The sequence below is a fragment of the Mobula birostris genome, chromosome 5, assembly GCF_030028105.1.
Source record: "Mobula birostris isolate sMobBir1 chromosome 5, sMobBir1.hap1, whole genome shotgun sequence".
Classification (NCBI taxonomy): domain Eukaryota; kingdom Metazoa; phylum Chordata; class Chondrichthyes; order Myliobatiformes; family Myliobatidae; genus Mobula; species Mobula birostris.
The window spans coordinates 87,639,984-87,654,039 of NC_092374.1; the positions used below are offsets into that span (position 1 = coordinate 87,639,984).

The window sequence follows — 14,056 nt, forward strand, 5'->3', positions numbered from 1 at the left end:
TATCCCTCTTTTATGCCTCAATCTTCCCTGCTCTTAACAATAGGAATCTTCGCTGATTTTCTACATTCCAAGACATATAGGGGTCTTCATGATCTGCAGATGTTAGCAATGTCAACATAGATAATAATGAAGCAGAATTCCTCAAAACATTTACCTGAGAGAGTCCATATCTCATTTTATAGACCATATCACGAGCAATGTGGTAGTCCCTCAGGGACAATGTCAGCTTGGATTAAGTATTCAAGACTCAGTAGGACTTGCACCATTAGGTGATATGGTACACAATTAACCATAACAGATAAGTGGTTCCAGCTACCATCATTTCACTCATTCTCAAGTACCTCAGCACATACACATTACTGACTCTGCCACTTGAAGGGAGCTGCAAATTAAATTAATATCCTTCAAGAAAGATTTCTTCCTAGTCTGTGGAAATCAAAGTCTGGAGAAATCCATTTATTGGAAAGGATTCTATTATTCCTACATTGACAGATTCAATCCAGAAACTGAGCTGTGAGATGCAACAAAATTCTAAAACTGCATTTACTATCCATGCCATGACTAATGCAGAATTGTTAACATCCCTCAACCCAAATGATCAAGATCTTGCCTTTTTGCCTACTATAAAAACTGAAATTATTAAAACCTCTGAACAGGAGTGGGGATATGATACAAGGATACATTTCTGAAGAGCTGTCCATCATTCATGTTTCCATAACAGGTAACCAAAATCAGGTTAAGTATCACTGATATATGTCACAAAACTGAATTGAATTGACTTTATTACATCCTTCACATACAAAAATCTTTACGTTATGTCTCCGTTTGAATGTGCACTTTTTGTGGAAGCAGTTAACAGTGCATGACATTAAAAATTTACTGCAAATATAATAAATAGAGCCAGCTGGTGGTGTAGTGGCATCCACACCCGACTTCAAGGAGAGTGGTCCCAGGTTTGAATCTGTCCAGCTCCTTCCTGGGTTCGTGCTGGGTTGACCGTTGAGCTAGCAACCTGGCCTCATAAAAAAAGTGCTAAAGATACGGTAAGGTTACTGCCTGATGCACCATTAGGCACAGAAAGGAACAACAATAATAAATAAATAGTGCGGAAGAGGAATACGAGATGCCATTCTTGGACTGTTCAGAAATTTGATGGTAGAAGGATATTAAAACCCGGATATTATCGTACTGTTACAGAATAAATAAAAATGAAACATTTCTTTAAATAAGACTTACATTTGTGTAGCTTTCCTGAAACCAAGCTGCCCAAAAAGTGTTTCAACAATGAATTGAAGTGCAGTGTTGCAATGCAGGAATGTGGCAGCTAATAACGGAATAATGACCAGATAATAGTTTTCCAATACAAAATGCTGAAGGAACTCAGCAGGAAAGGCAGCATCTATGGAAAAGAGTATTGTCGATGTTTTGGGCCCAAACCCTTCAGCAGGACTGATGCCGGGTTGCAGCCTGAAATGTCAACATTACTCTTTTCCATAGATGCTGCCTGGCCTACTGAGTTCCTCCAGCATTTTGTGTGTGTTGCTTCGATTTCCAGCCAGCATCTGCAGATTTTCTGTTGTTTGTGAATATTTTTCCAATGGTGTTGGAGAAATACAGTCCAAAATCTGAGGGAAATCTCACCTGCCCTTCTGAGAGGATTACCCATATTGCTTTGGCAATGTAGTGTAATGTCTTGCCTGAAAGATGGCTCAAGGACACGACATTCTCTTTTCATTGCCATGTAGTGAAGTAGTATCAGCTGGTGTCATTCTTCAACTGGCTCTTCCAGAGTCGGCTGTATTCTGAGAGACATTTTGACTCCATAGCCACAGGGGTGTAGAAGCTGGTCAAAAATGGAACAATTTGTAGGTAAACTGTTTAAAGGGTGTAAGGTTCAGTGACGATCTAAATATGAGGTGAGAAATGTACAACCACAAAAAAGCCATTTCAGTTCAGAAACCCAGTACGAATTTATTCTGTTTTTTTTACATCTCAAACTATATACACTTGTCTTATTTAACCACCCGCCCCCTCCCCTTATTACATCCACAAAAAGAATGCAAAGCTTGAAAGACTTGTGAAAAGGCAGTATTCACAGAGCTCCCCAACCTGGAAAATAATATCTTGTGTTTAGCAGAGGGAGGTTTAAATTTTACTCTGTAGTCAGGCTTCCAACCAAAAGTACAAGTTATTTATATGGTAAGCAAAGTATCTACAAAGCTCGGGATTATGCACAACAATTTAAAAAAGTACATTACACCCATACCCCACCCAACCCACCTCCCCCACAACAGATATTGGTTGTAAAATCAAATGAAACAATTGTGCAAATAAGTCATCCAACTTGCATTAACTCTCCAATGTCCCTCCCTACCCAAGCCAAAAAATATACCTCCTTCATCTGCCTACATTCCTGGATGTTCTCCAGAAAGCAATACGTGGCATTGCGCAAAAGAAAAAACCTCGACATGGTTTAAAATATACACATCTACACTGAGAAGAGTGCAGAATTAATTTAGCTTATGCAATAAGTGGTGCTTCATATCTGGACCAGTACAGCCTAGGCTGAATAAGCTAGCTCATGGCTTTATAGTCATACAATCTTTGTTCCTTTCAATAGCAGCCGAACATAAATGGGCACAAATGAGTAAGTGTTGCAGTGAAGTTTACCCCGAGATGAGCATTGCTGACTGCCATGGCCTGGGGAAGGGGAGTAGGCTTTTTTAAAAAAAATAAAACCAAACTAGAGCCAAGAGTCAATGCAATGCTCTGGAGTCCAACCCTTGCAGCAACTGATGCATTTGTCCTATGCTTATCTTTCCATCACTCTTGGTGGATTTCAATCCTGTTGACCACATTGCTATCATCAGGATTAAATTAGACCACACTTGAGACCTAGGAACATTAACCAAGGCCACACGTTTCTCAACCATGACCAGAAAAAGCACATACATCTGAGAAACACCCACCAGTACAAATACCTATTTTGCAATCTCAAGCTGGGGCACAGGTGGAAGAAAGGGCCTTGAGCTTCATTATACTGCCATGGTGGATGAAGGTGGAGTCATTTGAAGGAACCAATTCAGAACATACCACACCACAATTAGAAGTAAACCAGCTTGGTGGCAGCAGTGAACTCTTTCACAGGGAAGATCACGTTTTGTAAATTGCAACCAATCTACCCAGGAGAACTTTATATTAAAAGTAATACGATTGCTGGGAGAAATGGACAGTAAAAAAAATATCTTTAGTGGATTTGAATTAACAGACTGATACCAACTCAGTGTGCCCAACCCACTTGGAAAAGAATATTGTGCGTATTTTCCTGAATTTTGAAGTAGTGCTAGCCTGCTTGTCAAAAGACACCACTTGAATGCTAACCTACATGTTAGGTGGGTAGAAGATAAGTAAACTTATGAATAGTGTGCATACTCTAACCAGGTTACCACTTACAACAATTACTGGCTTTGGATGCAGGGAGTGTGGGGGAAACAGGAGATTTACATGGGGATAAATTCAAATACAGGGTACCTGGGAAAAGGACAAGTTGTGCCATTCTGGCTGCATCTAATGCAACAGTCCAAGTACATTAATTTCTTAATTTTGTGTGTATATTTCCCCCAGCATACGCGATTAAGGAAGTGCTGACCTGTGAATAAGCACACAATTAAAAACACTGTTTACAAACTGGATTCTCAAAAAAGCAACTCAGACTTAATGCAGCACAGCCCATTCAATAGAAAGCCTCTAACTCCTACCAATTTAAACAAAGTTAGCTTTAAAAAAAACAATCCAATTAACTTACTTTAGGGCAATTTAACGAGGATAACTTTTTTTTTCCCCAAATGCTTGAGTTTTTTTAAAAAAGAAAAACAGAATCAGTAATCTCAAAGCAGGCACGATGTAGTTTATAAGCTTTCAATTAGAAAAGGAAAATACCATTATGAACAACAAAACTCACTTTCCCTCCTTGCATCCTCTGCAGGAATTAACCAATGCATTGGTGTATTGGGTGGGATGGGCATAAAACCAATGTCATCAGGGATTAAAGCTGCTGCCTCTGTTTGCTGTAGGGCAAGTGGACACACATATGTGGGTGACACAGTAACAGATGCACATTTACCTTCCTCATGCCCATTTCCTATTTTAAACAGTGCTCTGGAGTGTGTATGTAATAGATTAGCTAGTTGAATGCATTTAACGAAAGGATGGGGGTGGGAGGGGGAGAAATGAGACACAAAGCTTTCAGAGAGATGCAAACAGCCTTTTCACACCAACAAATTCTAAGATGCACTCACTCGAGTTGTGAAAGTACACTTGAGGTCTGTTAATACTGAAATGGTCTTTACATTTACACTCAATTACATTATAACCATGGTTACCACAATGAGTAAATGATGTGCAATCAATTCCAAACCACTGTGCCCAACCCAGGTTCCCTTCTCTGGTACTGCAAACAAACTCTCTGCAGGTCCCATTCCAATATCTCACAAAATTAGGTTCTTGATTCAAACATCCATAACTCTGGAAAGCAGACATGCAATCATAGCTAAACCCACTTCCAGATCCACTGGATGCTATATACCAGAAGCCACTGGGGCAGAATGGATAATGCTAGCAGAATCAACTGACCTTGGTCTGGGGGGAACTGAAGAAATATACTGCTGCCTTAGCCAGGAGGCACCAGAGTTTGCAACCTGGGATAATTCTGCACTGTAAAGCTCTGTGCCCAGCTGGTGTAGCTTTTAAATTGAACCTGAACCCCTGTTCCTTTTGTCGTCTCTCCTCAAAGGTTTTTTTTAAAAAATATACTCTACAAACACTTATTGACTTTACTCTGTCTTGTCACAAGTCAACTAGACCTCACTGTGGTTTCAATCTTCCCAAAGAGTCACCTGTGAAGCATGCACACTTCTTCACCCAGACTTTCTGGATGCCAATTTGTGATTTGCTTCATTTCTTAAAGCTTTAAGACAAGTTGTGGTTTGATAAGAGAAAACAAAGAATTAAAAAAAACACATGCATTATCAGTGGGAGCCATTCCACCAGAGTCCAAATACAAAGCAGCTGACTTTCAAAGATGCACTTCAGTCCTACCACTCTAGGTCTATTCCGAAAGGGAACAGAAGTTTATATTTGGGAAAAAAATACACACACACACACACACACACACACAAACAGACCAAAGTACAACTATCCTCTTAAACAAAAGACACAAGACTGAAATGGTCCCACATGAATAGTGGTAATTATAGCGTACAGCCCTTGCACAGCTGTTAAGTCACCTCAGTGGACTAAGGTGGGGGTGGGGGGGGGTTGGGGGTGATGAAAAAAAGCGAGTTCTTTGTAGCGGTTTGCTGCTGTCTTGCAACCTTTTGAAGAACAAAGCAAACTGGAGGGCTGGTCTCTCTCCATTCCTCTTTTTCCGATTCGTCAGCCGCCATCCACTTCCGGGTGCATTGCAGTCCGCGCAGCTGACAAGACAGCATGGGTTCTGCGTTACTGCCGGTGAGCTTGGATTCCTGGGTTAAGAAGTACTTAACCTAGGAAAGGGGTGGGGAAAATAGCTTTTTTTAAAAAATAAAAAACAAAAAAGCTGTCAACGCAGCAGTCCACTTGAACTACTCTGTCCAAGTATGAATTTATTGTCTTTTTTATACATTCCTTGTATTAAGCACCACGTAAATGCTGAAAATCCACTCTTGCGCAGTGCTGTCCGGGTTAGTCCAATGTAGCTCGGTGCTTTATGTGCAACCAAAGCAAAACTGAGTAAGTGGCCTCCTGATCCTCTCTTTGCCTTTTTTTTTGTTTAAAAAGGGACCTAAACACTCAAAAATCACATTGTCCAAACTATAGCACACCATAAGTTCCAGTTCTGGATTCAGTCTTTTAAGTGCATTTCTTCAGGTTCCACATCCTTTCAAAGAAAAAAAAACTTTTTTTTTAAAAACAGTAACAGTGTTTTGCAGATATATTTCCAAAAAAAAAGGAACTTTATATTCAAGAAAACCTCCAGTTTCAGTCTATGTACAATGTCTGATAAAGTGCATGGTTATTAAGGTGCTTCATCCAATGAAGAGTAGAAGTACCCAGAGGGTTCACAAAACAAAAATTAAGTGAATTTTCACACTTCTTGCCAGCACAGGGAGCGGAGATCCTGGATTCATCACTGCGGACGCCTACCATGAAGCATGTTCCAGGTACGGTCAATAAGGAGTCAAAGGCAGCTTTTAGGAACTTTAAAAAAAACCTTTTTTAAAAATCATCCATCGTCTCTATTTCTCCCATATTCAGTCGCTCTGATGATGCGTTCACAGAGAAGCCTGTTGTGTTTAAAAAAAAAAGGACACATATTAAACGGGATATTTTTCAGATACAAATTAGTGAGGTCCCCGAGCTCTAAATGCTACATCCCTAGCTTAAATACAAAATCACAGTTGGATACAGCAATTATAATACTGGCGCCTGTGAGAAAGGAGTGAGAATGTTCTACATCAAATGAAGTAAATCACTCCTTCTGAAAAACGAGTCAGTAAGCCATTCAGGTTCTGAAGGGATTGCCCCCCACCAGCCCCCAAAGAGTTAATAGGATTTGGAACGCTCTCAACCAATTCCATAAATCACACAAAAATACTGGTGGTCAGGGTCTTGCAAAGATGAATTTAAATGTTATGAAGAAAATTTTGGGTAGATACACTAATCTCTTTCAAACTGCCAATGAAGATATAGCTGGAAAGATACAGTAAATTACTATGATGTTGGTCGATATTAATCAAGAGAGCACAAATTTAAGAGTGACAGTTTAGGAATCTAATTTCAAGTTAATAACTATAAAATATTATTAGAATAGCAAGTAGCTGCCAGAGTGTTGTGAAAAGACAATGGGCTCAAAGTCCCAGTGGAAGAAAGAGCCTCCAGTCCTTACCTAGTCTGCTTATATGACACAAGTCCCCAGATAACTCTCAAAGGCCCTTTGATAAAATTTGAAGTAACAAGTCTCTAAAGAAATTGGCAACATTGCACCACAACTGCAGCGGTTCACGGTGCCAGCTCAGGACAAAACTACCATCAGCAAAAAAAAAAATACATATCCTAGAAGGGGCAAGGGGAGGTGAGAGACAAAAATGGGTGGGGAAGCAAAGACAGAAAAACAGAAGCAATGGGACTGGCTTTGACAAAGAAACAAAAGCTCATAATAATATTTGGGGATAATATGGCACTTGAATTGAGGGCTTTCCTCATCTAGTTGTCATTTTCCATACAGCCTATCACAAATCTGTAAGTTGAGAGGAAGGGAACGTTTCATGGAATAACCACTGAACAAGTGAGCAGACATCGGAGCAGAAACTGCCATAGACTAAGACATAGGAGCAGAATTAGGCCATTTGGCTCATCGAGCCTGCTCTGCCATTCAATCATGGCTGATCCATTTTTTCTCCCACTCCCTGTAACCTTTGATGCCATGGCCAATCAAGAACCTATCAATCTCCACCCTAAATGTGACCTGGCCTCTACAGCTGCCTGTGGTAACAGATTCCACAAATTCACCATCTGGCTAAAGAAATTTCTCCGCATCTGTTTTAAATGGACGCCCCCCCTATCCTGAAGCTGTGCCCTCTTGTCCTAGACTCCCTACCAAGTGAAACATTCTTTCCACATCTACTCTGTCTAGGCCTTTCAACATTCAAAATGTTTCAATGAGATCCCCCCATCCTTCTAAATTCCAGCGAGTACAGACCCAGAGCCGTCAATTTTTCCCCATATGATAAGACTTTCATTCCCAGAATCATCCTTGTGAACCTCTTCTGAAGCCTCTCCAATGCCAAAACATCTTTTCTTAGATGAGGAACCCAAAACTGTTCACAATACTCAAGGTGAGGCCTCACCAGTGCCCTATAAAGTCTCAGTGTCACATCCCTGCTCTTGTATTCTAGACCTCTTGAAATGAATACTAACATTGCATTTGCCTTCCTCACCACCGACTCAACCTGCAAGTTAACCTTTAGGGTGTTCTGGACAAAGACTCCCAAGTCTCCTTCCATCTCAGGTTTTTGGATTTTCTCCCCGTTTAGAAGATAGCCTTCACATGTATTTCTTCTACTAAAGTGGATGACCATGTATTTTCCAACACTGTATTTCATTTGCCACTTTCTTGCCCATTCTCCCAATTTGTCTAAGTCCTTTTACAGCCTTCCTGTTTCCTCAACACTATATGCTCCTCCACCAATCTTCGTATCATCTGTAAACTTGGCAACAAAGCCAATCATCTAAATCATTGATATACAGCATAAAAAGCAGTCCCAACATCAACCCCTGCGGAACACCACCAGTCACTGACAGCCAACCAGAAAAGGATCCTTTTATTCCCACCTACTGCCTCCTACCAATCAGCCAATGCTCTAATCATGGTAGTAACTTTCTTGTAAAACCATGGGCTCTTAACTTCTTAAACAGCTTCATGGGTGGCACCTTGTCAAAGGCCTTCTGAAAATCCAAATATACAACATTCACCTTAATCTTCTCAAATATTATAGCAGTTTGTCAGGCAAGATTTTCCCCTTAAGGAAACCATGCTGACTTTGTTCTTCATCCAGTGTCACCAAATTCTTCATAACTTCAGCCTTCTTCCCTACCACCGAGGTTAGGCTAGCTGATCTATAATTTCCTTTCTGTTGCCTCCCTCTGGAACCATGCCAGAGTCCAATCAGTCTTGAGTCCAATGGGCTATTTGGCCCATCAAGGCTGCTCTGTTATTCCATCATGGCTGATATATTATCCCTCTCAACCCCAGTCTCCTGCCTTCTCCCCGTAACCTTTGACAACCTTACTAATCAAGAACTATTCAACTCCACTTTAAACATATCCAATGACTTAGCCTCCACAGCCATCACAGACTTGGCCTACTCATCTCTGTTCTAAAAAAACGTCCTACTATTCTGAGGCTATTCCTACTTCTGGTTGGGAAGTCTCAATGTCCAATTCCTCTCAATGTCCACTTTATCTAGGCCTTTCAATATTCAGTAGGTTTCAATAAGATTCCCCTTCCCCATTCCATTCTTCTGAACACCAGTGCATACAGGCCCAGAGCCAATTAAGTAACACACACAAAATGCTGAAGGAACTCTGCAGGTCAGGCAAGGCAGCATCTATGGAAAAGAGTACAGTCAATGTTTTGGGCAGAGGCCCTTCAGCAGGACTGGAGAAAAGGAGATGAGTCAGAGTTAGAAACTCGGTGGAGGGGAGGGAAAAATAAGGTGATAGGTGAATCTGGGAGGGGAAAGGGGTGAAGTAAAGAGGTGGGAAGTTGATTGGTGAAAGAATACAGGGCTGGAGAAGAGGAAATCTAATAGGAAAGGACAGAAGCCATGGAAGAAAGAAAAGGGGCAGGGGGTCACCAGAGGGAGGCAATAGGCAGGCAAGGAGATAAGATGAGACGGAAAAGGATGGGGAATGGTGAGGGGATGGGGGGGGGGGGGGAAGAGAAGATTTCCGGAAATTCAAGAATCCAATGTTCATCCCATCAGGTTGGAGGCTACTCAGATGGAATACAAGGTGTTGCTCCTCCAACCTGAGTGTGGCCTCATCATGACAGTAGAGGAGGCCATGGATGGACATGCTTGAATAGGTATGGGAAGTGGAATTAAAATGGGTGGCCACTGGGAGATCCTGCTTTTTCTGGTGGATGGAGTGTAGATGCTCAGCAAAGCAATCTCATAATCTACATTGGGTCTCACACGGGATACAGTAGTTGACCCCAACGGACTTAAAGGTAAAGTGTTGCCTCACCTTGAAGGACTGTTTGGGGCCCTGAATAGTAGTGAGAGGGGAGGTATAGGGGTAGGTGTGACACTTGCTCCGCAAGGATAAGGGCCAGGAGGGAGATCAGTGAGGAGGGATGAATAGACAAGGCAGTCCTGAAGGCAGCAATCAGAAAGTGGGGGCAAAGGACAGATGTACTTGGTGGTGGGATCCCACTGGAGATGGTGGAAGTTACGGAGGATTATATGCTGAGCATTAACGCTGGTAGGGTGGTAGGTGATGACAAGAGGAACCCTATCCCTGTGGGATAGAGGGAGAATGAGATGAGGGTAGACGTATGTGAAATGGAAGAGATGTGGTTGAGGGCGGCGTTGATGGTGTAGGGAAGGAAGCCCCTTTCTTTGAAGGAGGAGTTGTGAGAAGGGCATGGCATTTTTGCAAGTGACAGGGTGGGAAGAGGAAAATAAACCTTTCATTCCCAAGATCATTTTTGAGTACCCGCTTTGGACCCTCTAAACTACAGTAAACTGAAGACAGAGACCTCTGAACATTCCAAAAATTCCACAAAAATAACAATGGTGTTAAAATGCAGTGTGACTCACCCAGGATACTAGGATCAGCCCTCACCATCTTTTGCTTTTTCTTCTTTTTCCCAGCTTGGGAGCTCTCATAAGATGACTGCTGTGCGCTATTGTGATTAGCCTGGAACAGCGACTGTAAGCCGTTTGAACCGAGCCCCCAGATGGAGTCCTGAACATAAAAAGAAGCCATCACACAATTAATCTACCAAAACGTTCGAAGAGGCAACCTGGCTCACCAGCCGGGCAGAAGTCAGACAGCAAATGTCTGTAGTGTTTCTGGGCTGAGAGTGGTTCAGAGAAGGAAAAATAGTTACTGTTCTCACTGCTGAATCTCACCTCCTCCCCCAAATGCAACACCTCCAACCAGAAACTGTAGCTGAAGATGCATTGACTTAGCTTTAGAACATCCCTCATCTTGCCCCCTGTAAAAGTCCTCAAGGAACACGTATTCACATGGAACCACAATCCAGAACCTTCAGTAGAGAAGGAAAGAGGTGAGTGGGCCATAGATGAGGGATAAGTGAAAATTCCTATCCAATACAAAATATCACTTGCAGGACCCAGGAGCAAAACTCAACTGAACAGTAACAGGGCAAGGGGACTAGCTTCACCCCATCCCCCAATTTCAATTTATAGAAATAGTATTGAATCTAATTTCAATTATAGAAATAGTATCACTTTAAGCAGCAAAATCTCTATTGTGCCATCCTAAGTCCTTAAAAATCATGTGCAAACTCTCTTTAACACTTCGTCCTTGCACATTCCAATCTGGTGGGCAGTTTTGTTTGTGCCTAGTATTTGTGAATTAGCTCTAGGGTAGCTCTTTCAAAATCCTCTTTGAATAGGGACTAGCGCCTGTAGCGATTGAGACATAAGAGCAGTATTAGGCCATTCAGCCTCTCAAGTCTGCTCTGCCACTTCATCACAGGTGACTTATTATCCCTCTCAACACCATTCTCCTGCCTTCTCCCTGTAACCTATCAACTTCTGCTTTAAATATGTCCATAGACTTGGCCTCCACAGCTGTCTGTGGCAATGAATTTCACATTCATTATCCTCTGGTTCTATTCATTTCTGTTCTAGTCCTCTCAAAATGAATACCAACATAAATCCTGCACACAACTTCAGGCATTTCGCGGGAGAGGTGAAAAAGGTCGAAGAGAAAGTAGTTAGTAGCTGGAAAGTTGTTGAGAAGAGCCAAAACAAAAGAACACAAAGGTGGTATGGTATAGTAATGGGACCCAGACTAGAGATGGGATGACTACTAGTTGGGGACACATCAGTACAATTGGAACAGCAGTAACTTCCTTTCCACTATCATTTTAGCATGTGAACCATACCATCTTGATAAAAGCACACCTGTTGCAGTTCCAGTTTCCTTACTTAACAGAGAGGAAGTAGCAGATTTATTGGATTAGTTCCAGGGTTGGTGGGTTAGCCACTTAAGGGTTTGAGAGAGACTGGAAATGCACTGTCTAGATTTAAGAAAAATCACCATTCTCTTCCAACAGCTCCAACAGGCCAGGTGCAGGGAGGGTATTTCTGTTGAAAGTCTAGAACCAAGGGCCACAGTCTTAGAATAAGTGATGGACCATTTAAGAGTGAAACAGGAGAAATTTCTTCACATAGACACTGTTGAATCTTTAGAATTCTTTACTCAGTTCAATCAGTTATTTCTTCAAAACAGACTGGTATTTATCTAATAAAGGAATTATAGGAAAAAAGCATTGGATTACATCTTGGTGCTTCTGTTGCAATGTTCTTAACCCTTGGTGAACAACCATTTCACTACTGCTGTTATGGTGGGAAAGGAACCAGGAAAGTTCTATACTAACCTGTAATCTGTCAGGCTGCAGAGAGAGATTCCCAGTGAGGCCCAAAAGCTCCTTTGTTAACTAGGAAGAAAAAGGAAAAAGGAAATCTGTAAGAACTGGACTCACATACAAAATGAATCAGAACACTGATTTTGAGAAAAGACACATTGTCTATTGGTTGGTAAAGGTGTGAAATAAAGAACATACAGAGGAGAGGGGAAACTTCTTTTACTGCATTCAATTGCAGCTTTCATCTTTACATTTTTAAATGGTCAAGGAACATGGCTTATGGTATTATGGTTATTTGTGGCTGAAACTTATGAATTACACAGTTCACTGTCTCACAATGTCATATAAAGGCCATCAGAAAGTCCTTCAATGTCAAGGTAATCTGTCACAGTGACTTGGTCAGGTTGCACATTACAGTTGCTTTTGAATAAGGACATCAGTAACTTTCAGCCAACCAATGGTCAAGTACTTTCTTCTCAGCTCCCCAAACCTCCCATACCAAAGAGTCAGATACATTCAAAGGTAAGCTGTTGTCTTAGTACTTCAGTGCAGTACATGCAACTCCGGCCCCCAGAGTTCAATCTTGACCTCCAGTACTGTCTGTGTGGTGTTCGTACATTCTTCCTGTGACTATGTGGGTTCCCCCAGATATTCTGGTTTCCTCCCAGATCCTAAAGATTTTCAGGTTGGTAAAGTAAATGGCCACTGTAAATTGCTCCAGTATGTAGATAAGAGTTAGAATCTAAGGATGGGGAGCCATGGAAAAGTGAGGAGAATAAAATAGGTGTAAAAGTGAGTGTGTGAAGTTGACATGGAATTGGTGGGCCAAAGGCCTGTATCGATGCTGTACCTCTGAGACACTACTGGAAAGGCAATTACTTACACTATACCCCATTTTTTGGTTGTTATTTAGAACAAACTCTACAGGAAAGTATATGCACAGGCACAGCACAAATCAGGAGTAAAATCCAACCAACTGTCAAGATTGTGGTGTCAGTGTTGATTCCCTACTTCACTGGTCGTCATTCTTCTAAACCTCAGATGCTGAGTGAGTGAATAAATAAATAATGGGGAGGGAAACCACTGGGCCTAACCCCTGGAAATGTCAAGACCCCACTGCAACAATTTATTTCAACTGAGACCAATGCATAAAACAGGCGGGAAAGCAAGCAATCAAACAAAGCATATATGTATATAAGTTCACTATAAAAATAAATAAAACACACACACACACAGGTTTCCCCCGCCATCCGAAGGTAGAGTGTACCTATGAAATGGTTCGTAAGCTGGAACGTCGTAAAGCGAAGAAGCAATTACCATTTATTTATTTGGGAAAAATTTGTGAGCGCTCGCAGACCCAAAAATAACCTACCAAATCATGCCAAATAACACAAATACACATAAAACCTAAAATAACAGTAACATACAGTAAAAGCAGGAATGATATGATAAATACACAGCCTATATAAAGTAGAAATACTTTTCCACAATCATTGCCTAAACTGTTCTCCGTAGCGAAAATCTCACACAAGCGCTCTCGGCAAAAACACGATGCAAGCGCTGTTAGCAAAAACACTCTCTCTGGTAACCTTTAAGCTATGAAGCTGCCAAATCATATCAAATAACACGTAAAAATACACAGTCCATATAAAGTAGAAATAATGTATATACAATGTAGTATCACTTACCAGAATCGGGACAGTGTCAAGCACACTGATGATGGTGTGTTAGACTGAGTCGTCGGAGATTGGGTGGTGCAGCGGTGGCTGGAACGCATCCAGCACATCTTTAAGAAAAAAGCCAAAATAAACAAGCTAATTAATTAGGTGCCGCCCGGCACATAAATGTCAGCCCAGATCAGAGGCAACGCAATCAGCAATTGCCTCTGATCTA

General features: G+C 41.5%; 1 protein-coding gene across 7 annotated transcripts in view; it reads right to left on the reverse strand.

The window, feature by feature from the left end:
• Nucleotides 1–1,523: 1,523 nt before the first annotated feature.
• LOC140197848 (GRB10-interacting GYF protein 2-like) overlaps nt 1,524–14,056 on the reverse strand; it is a 160,104-nt gene continuing 147,571 nt past the window's right edge. For 6 of the 7 annotated variants that reach the window (XM_072258360.1, XM_072258362.1, XM_072258366.1 and 3 more), the window contains 3 exons: nt 12,176–12,235; nt 10,362–10,509; nt 1,524–6,323 (listed from right to left, as the gene is read on the reverse strand). In XM_072258360.1, coding sequence (XP_072114461.1) covers nt 6,256–6,323; nt 10,362–10,509; nt 12,176–12,235 — 276 coding nt within the window. In that variant the 3' untranslated portion in view covers nt 1,524–6,255. The remainder of the gene's footprint in view (nt 6,324–10,361; nt 10,510–12,175; nt 12,236–14,056) is intronic. The other variant, XM_072258364.1, reaches the window with a different exon arrangement.